The sequence below is a fragment of the Oryza sativa genome, chromosome 12 (genome assembly GCF_034140825.1).
Source record: "Oryza sativa Japonica Group chromosome 12, ASM3414082v1".
Lineage (NCBI taxonomy): Eukaryota > Viridiplantae > Streptophyta > Magnoliopsida > Poales > Poaceae > Oryza > Oryza sativa.
Window position 1 is genome coordinate 23,542,038 of NC_089046.1, and position 8,100 is coordinate 23,550,137.

Sequence of the window (8,100 nt, forward strand, 5' to 3'; positions counted from 1 at the left end):
GCATGCGACAAATGGAAGTCTAGTACATCAGCCTAATCACACTTAGAAATATTCATTGTGCATGGCTTTGGAATAGTCGATTATCACTAAAGTTGGGACAGTATTCCCAAACACAAGTGTGTGATAGCAGCGCTCAAATACTTGGTGAAAATTGCACTAAACCGAATGAATCATCATTGAACTATCCAAAGGTCCAGCATGGTTTTGAGAGATAGTAAACTGCGACAGCAATCACGATTTGAAAACTATCTCAACCCCCACCATTTATGAAATTGAAACAGCATATATCAGACATATGCAAATGAGTTAGGTGAGAAGCAAACTCACTAAGCACATAAACCCTAAGCTCTTCTATGTACATGAATTGCATAGAAGCAACAAACTAAGTTATGTGAAAGTCTTGCTGATTTGTCCATAAACTCAATATTAACATCTTCTCTTGAATAGATGTGTCCGAGAATTCGGAATAATGAGACTTAGATAAATGCAAAATTCAGGAAGAGAATTAGGCTGACTCATTCCAGAATCTTGATATAGAAAATCAAGTACCAAAAAATCATTCTAGAAAGATTGAATGAAGAATTGGGTGGATTGTACTCTTTTTCCCTTGGATAAGTTTTCGCATCAATTTTTTATCAAGGTTTTTAATGAGACAATTCACACGCATAGCATATGCTTACTCTTTCTCCAAATTTTTTCCACTGAGTTTTTTGGAGTTTTGATGAGGCATAGGCATCACGCAATGAGAGCTCAAGGGGGAGTGTTTGGAAACTGCTGGCCCATGAAAGCCCGGCCTGGTTACCCACATTAATTGGGCCTATTACTAAACATGGAAGATGGAAAATGAAACGACTATAAATAGAGGAGTAGAGAGGAGAATTGTATTGGTGAATGAGAAGAGAATGAATGAAAAGATGCCACACCTTCATATCTTGTCTCTACTTTATTGTAAACATCATGCAACCCCTCTGTGCTACATACGTAGCATAGGGGTTGTATAATAGGAATGACCTTTCTGTAGTACTAGCACGCTACACTGTGATCGATAGCCATCTATACCGACAAGGAAATAATGCAGGGCGTTATGTATATACGGTGTCCTGTACTTACTACAGTGCAGTAGTTACAAGAAAACAGTGGCAAACAGATGCCAGGTCATTTTATTTCATAATCGCACGATGAGCACTCCAAACAGATGCAGGCTCGCTGTGTTAGCCATTCCTTGACGAGGCCGGATTTTTAATCCATTTTATTTCATACATAATGTCACGATGAGCACGCCAAACAGATGCAAGCTCATTGGCACAACTCAAATTGAGATGCTGTTGGGGATACCCATCTCCATCACGGACGTCATGTCCTTAGGGTCACCGTAGGACGGCTTGAGCAGCACGTACGGCACCACGCCGGGGCCCTGCCGGTTCTTTCGCTCCGGATCCTTGTTCCGGCAGTCGATCATCTCCGCGATGCTCATCATCCTCTCGTTGAACCTCCCGAACGCCGCCCTGACCTCCCTGTCCGCCATCCACGCTGACTCCGCATGCGTGCCCATGTACTCCTCGCCGGGCGAGTGTGACGATAGCAGGTTGAGCACCGGCAGGACGAGGGTGGTCTGGTACTGCGATGGGAACGTGTCTAGTAGCACCCTGACGGGATCCTCAACGAACGTTGGCTGCATGCCGTCGTGACTGCACGCCTGCCCCTCCGTCGGCATGTTCCGCCGGGCGATGGTGGGGCGATTGGGGAAGTAGCCGGCGTAGGGGTACTGGCCAAAGTTCACCGCCGCATGGTGCCCCGACGCGACCCAGATGATGGTGGTCAGAACCTCGACGAGGCTCCCGTGGCAGTTCAGCTCTGGCCACCCTTCCTCCTTGTCCGGGTGGCCCTTGGTTCGCACCTCGTTCCACCAACCCTGGAGCTCCTTGTCCATGTGGATGTCTGAAGCCAACTGGTAGTAATGGTTCACATAATCCGACACCCACTCCTTGATGGAGTCCCAGATGAGCAGGCCGTCGTTGGCGTACGGGTAGTCCTCTATCGTCAGCTCCAGCTTGCCATCCTCGCATTCGATCGCCATGCCCCTTTATCAATGTCCAACAAAAAACCATCTTATATACATCAATCCTATATTTATATAGGAAGGAACAAATTACATCGATCAGCTGTTGGTTATTACCTCCGGATGAGATCGGCGGGCAGAGCCTCCATGTCGAACCTCCAAAACTTGTCGTAAACCGCCGAGCTGAGCTCCATGCAGAGCTTCCCCGGCGCGAAGGCGCTCTCGATGATTCCATTGGCGTTGATGAGCATCCCGCGCGCTTGGGCGTTGATCTCCATGGTGAAGCGGAAGTGCGGGTGCAGCAGTCGGTAGATGGGGTGCATCTGGCTCAGCCGCCGGTTCGCCGCGATCACGTACGGCTCCACGCAGCAGTGCGTCCTCAGCCTGAACACCCAAACATGATTCGCAGCAATGCAAGTGCAATCAACAGATGATGAAATTAATAGTCAACTACTAAGAGTGATTTTACAGTATTTAAGGAGGTATACAGTTTGTTTTTAAAGTAAAATATGGTATCTCCCGTTACCATTGGTACTAGAAGATACGGAAAACGTGCAGTTTATTTTTTATACGTCTTAGTATCTCTCAAGGACGGTAAAATTTCTCGTAAATTACCAGTGGCTGACGAGCTGGTGGTAGCCGGTGTCGTGGGCGAGGACGTGCGTTTTGGCGAGCTGCCACAGCCAGGACGCCGCGACGCTGGAGCCCGGCGTGAAGACCTGGCGCCACTGCGGCGTGTTGGGGGACTTGGGCCTCGTCAGCTCGATGGCGATCGGCCTCAGCGTGCCGTCCTCCGTCAGGAAGAAGAGCGTCCGCGAGGCGTACAGCGTGGTGTCGTCCAGCTCGCGCACCGCGTGCACGAACGGCAGGAGCACGTCGTGGTAGTCCAGCATGAACAGCTTCTTCTTCTCCACGGCCTGTACAGTGTATTCTCTATCTTTTAAAAGCAAGTTAAATATATATATGTGTGTATATATATATATATATTCTCTTTTTTTATGTGCCTTTTAATTCACCTCCTCTGCTGTCATGACCCCATTAATCTGCTCTTCAATCAGCTCTTTGGTGATGAGGGAGTCCCCTGGGCCGTAGGTTTCCTCGTCCAGCTTGCTGAATATAGGGAAGTCCTGCACGTACATACGTTTCATGTTGGTGTTGAGCAATTATTTGATGAGGAAATTGAATATTACTAATCGATTTGGATTAAAAAAAGACAATTAGTCAATGAATTAACGATCGACAGGATGAGGAACGTGCCGTGTCCCTGACAAGTTGGATGCTGAGAGGGTTCATCCCTGCCAGCGTTTGCCGCGCGAACTCCTCGTCTCTGAACCATGCAAGCTTGTCCTCTGCGATTAATTTGAGCTCATAATTATTAAGCTGGTATATACTCATCTGTCCTAAAATATAAAACCTAGGATCGGATTGGATATCTAGAGCTATAAATCTAGACAGGCAGCCTGTCCAAATTTATAGTACTAAAAATGTTCTATCCAATTCTAGATTCTTATATCTTAGAACGGAGAGTATTTGCTATAACGTAGAATAATATATAGTAGTAGTAATTTACTGTCGTGAATCTCGGGCGTTTGGAATTTGAACACTTTGCGTAGCTCCTCCTTGAACTCCTCCTTCTCGCCCTTGAGCAGCAGCTTCACCTGCTTCTGGAGCACCTCCCTGAAGTAGCCTTCGAGGTTGTCCGCCTCCTGCTGCGACGACGACGGCCGGTTCTTGTACCCGTCCTCGTACAGCGCGTCGATGGCCGCCAGCGACGGGAAGCCCCGCCGCCGGTCGCCGGACACCCTCTGCGCCGTGGTGAACGCCGACAGCGCCGACAGCGCCTTCTTGGTGGCGAACGCGCCGGCCTTCCGCTCCGTGAACGCCTCGTCCCGTGGCACGTAGATCCCGGCGCCGTCCTTGGCCGGCGGCGACTCCGACGACGGGTCTGTCCTGCAGCGGCGGCGGCCCGTGCGGCAGCGGCGCGGGTAGGGGCGCCCGCGGCCGCCGAGCACCGGCCGACGAGTGGCCGGGTCATTGTCGGGGTCGCCGAGGTCGTTGTAGACGTCGTAGTCGTAGATGCGCTCCCACTCCTTGCGCTCGCCGCGGCCATCGCCGCGGATGGCCCTGAGCTCTTCCTTGCGCAGATTCTTCACGCCCCTGGGCGTCTGAGACGGGAGGTACGACTGCAATATCGTGCATGCAAGCAAATAACAAGCAGTGTGAATGATTTGCAGCTGAACAACGATCGATCGAGCGGAAATGGAGATTAGGGCGCGTTTAGTTCACGGTCATAAGTGGATGGGGATGGGATAACCCATCTATGTTTTGTTTGATATATCCATAGGCTGGAGGATATAGCATGGACGCAATAAGTCAGTGGCACCCATTCGTATAACCATGTGAAATTTTGTTTTGAAGATTAACTATAATATAAATATAATCATATAATCGGATTATAAATAGGATAATCAGTTTAGAAAAAAAAATCAGTTTGAGATTGTTAACATCAAGTTAAACCTATCACAGCCAATCAGCAACATCACCCACATGGTGTTCTCCTCATCCACTCATCCAATCTAGTGAGAGATGGCTGCCTTATCCCCAACTCCCATGCAGCTTCAGCCACCCAATCAAACACACCCTTAAGGGCATTCCCAACCCAATAACTAGAATGGTGTCCATAGCATTAAATAAGTTGCCACCTAGGACAAAAATATAATGTGACAAGTGAATAAATAAAGAAAGAGAAGGAAACCATGTCTTGCATGAGACATGGTTTCTACACAACATCTAAGACATCATGTGAGATAAGTAGCATTTAACTGAAGTATGGAATAGTGGTATTTGCATTGGAAGAGTAGTGTGTAGTACTAGTTTCTTGATGATGTCTAGTGTTATATAAACCATGTCTAGTGTTATGGGTTGGGACTGCCCTAATTAAGCAAATATAATCCTCCACCCTTTTCGATGGTTTGCAGGTTTTAATTTTATTTTACATATGAGCTAATTCAAAAAAAAAAGGAATTTTTGGCCGATAGCTAATTTTACCATCCTCACGAATAAAACAATATCGGTATCGGCAATAACGTGAACCCCTGACCTTGAGAGGGAAGAAGAAGCGCTGGTCGTTGGGGTTGTAGTCGATCCAAGAGTTGCAGTGGAAAGTGATGTCGGTCCACTGATGGCGGCCGCCGCAGAGGTGGACGTCGATGTCCGAGATGTACACCTCGCTGCTGTAGCGGTTCACGACCTGCACGGCGCCGACGGCGTCCAACGAGGACGGGATGCTGAAGCTGGCCTCGTATATGAAGGAGCCTTTGCCATCCATGTGCGAGTACCTGGCGAGCTGAGGCTCCGTGTGCATCCCCTCTGTAGAGTGACGAAAATAGGTGTTTTACAATGTGTTATACCGTCTATTTTTTAATTCCGATGAATCATATACTCTCTCCGTTTTTTAATAGATGACGCCGTTGACTTTTTCTCCCATGTTTGACCATTCGTCTTATTCAAAAATTTTATGTAAATGTATAAGATATAAATCACACTTAAAGTACTATGAGTGATAAAACAATTCATAACAAACTAAATTATAATTATATAATTTTTTAATAAGACGAATGGTCAAACATGTGAGAAAAAGTCAACGGCGTCATCTATTAAAAAACAGAGGTAGTATATCTTATATACAATCTAATCTACTAATGGTAAGCAAAAAATATTTTTACTGATAATAGTAGAAATTTTATAGTTTTTTAGGTACCAAAATTTTTAATGTAGTTTTTTTCCTAATGTCGAAGTTATATATCAAAATGTATCAAAATTTACACTTACAATATATGCTATCATTCGAGCTAGCTAGTAAATCGAACGGCTGCGATCACTTTTAATACGATAATTCTAGTAGTAGAATGCTAGCTACCAGTAGAAAGCATCCTCTCAAATTAAGATATTTTTTCGAATGGGAATCAGTGCCCATGTTCAAGATTATATATGGCGCGAAAGAGGCGGCCGGTACGATCGATAGAGTAGCTATGGAGCTTGTCATCACCTATATGCGAGCTGAAGAAATCAAGGAAAAGCCAGTCTCGATTAACCATGTCCGCCACCTTCTGGGGAGTGGAATCGTCCTGCTTCAAGCTCACCGTCACCGTGGCGCTCAGCGTGTAGTCGGCGACGACATTCTTGTGCCGCGTAAGGAGGTCGTCGGTCGTCTGTTCTTGGTCGCCGACGACGAGTTCGCCATTGACGACCTCCGACAAGGCGCCGACGCGGGTGCAGCTTACTCTCGAGGCGGCGGCGGCGGTGCGGCGCGGCTGGCTGGAGAAGGAAGAAGGGGCGCCATGGCTCCGGGAGAGCACTGCCGGCGCCAGAGTCTGCGTGGCCGTGAGCATTCTGACAAATTAAGTTGTCAGTGTGTCGAAGTTATATATCAAGATAGGAAGGGTGGAGATGTCTGAAGAAAGAGCATGTCCAGGATGTCCAATTTATAGGGGACGATCGATCATATCGATCGACGGGTTGGGGTGGTACAACGTACGTACAGATGGAAACGAAACTCGATCGATCTAAGCGTGAAACATGCCTACACGTGGGAACACTTGTGACTTATGTTCCGGGAACGACTGTTTGAGACACATTTGAGCTAGTCTACTTTACCTCGAAACTGGGCAACATGTAACTCTAAAGTCTAAACTAGGAGGGTTGTCCGTAGTGTAAATACTAGTGTGTTATGTCACTTTGAGAGACTTTCGACAATTAGGAATATGAACCCTTTTATTTATTTAGTTATGTGCTACCAAATATAGAGGCTCCCATCAGATGGCCCAATAAGCCAAAGAATAAGCCAAATTTTGAATTTTCAAACTTAATTTTGAGATTGATTCTGAGATATTTTCAACGTAGTTTTTTTCAGTATTGGCTTTTAAGTTAAAAAAAACACATATATAAAAGTTTTACCTACACATTTATTTTTATTCTCTAATAAGCCGTTTTGGCTTATTAGAAAAAAATTCAACCAATGGGGGCCAGAGAATGTTTTACTTCTGATGGTTTCCTGGAGGGATTATAGAAGTGATGTTCAATGCTTCTTCATTGATGCTTCTAATTCTTTCGAGGATTTTCCTGGTTGCTGTAGTTAGTAACTTTGAATGTGATTGGATAAACCTTAAATTCAATATGATGTGATAGAGAAGGTGGTTGATTTCGAGTATGATCGGCTTGTCTGGGATGTTTGCAGCTAGTTATCTTGGTGTCTTTAATACAAGTTTTTTTTTCGTGGTTCTACGCTAAGCCTCGCAAAAAGGGAGAGAGGAGCAGTGCTGACAAGATTTTCCTTACATAATCCGGCACTATGCACTTAATTAGCATCTCCCTAATATTCTGATCATGTGGTGTCCCTAGATAGATATAATGGGAGAGCCATGACCAAGAGAAAGGAGGTTCGAACATACAGAGTTATTAGAACATATAGCCATACACAGTGAAGTTCTTCGGAAATCCAAAAGAGATGAACTACGACTCTAAGTCTGACATATAAGATCATTCACTAGCAAGAGAGAAAACACATGACACAATAGGAGTAGGATGTTACACATCCGGATGTCTCAAACTAATATAATTATTGTTTGTTCATTTGTTTCCGTCCTCAATGGGAACCCGAGCGCTCCCTCACGTGCGACACCCCCGAACTCATAGAAAGCGGTCCCATCGAATGGCCCCCTATCTATGTACACACTCCGACAAACATAGTGGCAAAATAGTAAATATAGCAAATACTATATACTTTTAATTTCTGTAACTGCTGGAAAACCCTTCTTTAGTCCTGGTTCGCAACCCCCTTTAGTCCCGGGTTGTAAACCAGGACCGTGAATCCGAGACTAAATTAAAGATGTCCATCTTCAGTTCTGGTTGGTGTTACCAACCGGGATTAAAAGATGGTTGCGGCAGTTTCGGTTGGTCACCATTTTTCTTCTTTTTTTGTCATTGTTTCTTTGCTGCTTGCATTTTGATTTTTCCAAATCGAGTTGCTCCCTACATATCCC

At 45.7% G+C, this 8,100-nt stretch overlaps 1 protein-coding gene across 2 annotated transcripts; it reads right to left on the reverse strand.

Moving 5' to 3' along the window:
* Positions 1–903: 903 nt before the first annotated feature.
* Positions 904–6,535, reverse strand: LOC4352505 (lipoxygenase 2.1, chloroplastic). 2 transcript variants are annotated; one of them, XM_015765151.3, is made up of 8 exons: positions 6,108–6,535; positions 5,160–5,428; positions 3,630–4,242; positions 3,317–3,408; positions 3,076–3,186; positions 2,675–2,976; positions 2,177–2,443; positions 904–2,081 (listed from the first exon to the last, which is right to left on the reverse strand). In XM_015765151.3, exons 1-8 carry the CDS (start codon positions 6,448–6,450, stop codon positions 1,310–1,312), a joined length of 2,769 nt encoding a protein of 922 aa, XP_015620637.1. In that variant the 5' UTR covers positions 6,451–6,535; the 3' UTR covers positions 904–1,309. The 2 variants fall into 2 exon arrangements, with proteins under 2 accessions (XP_015620637.1, XP_015620638.1); XM_015765152.3 differs by having other exon boundaries at positions 2,675–2,992.
* Positions 6,536–8,100: the final 1,565 nt, after the last annotated feature.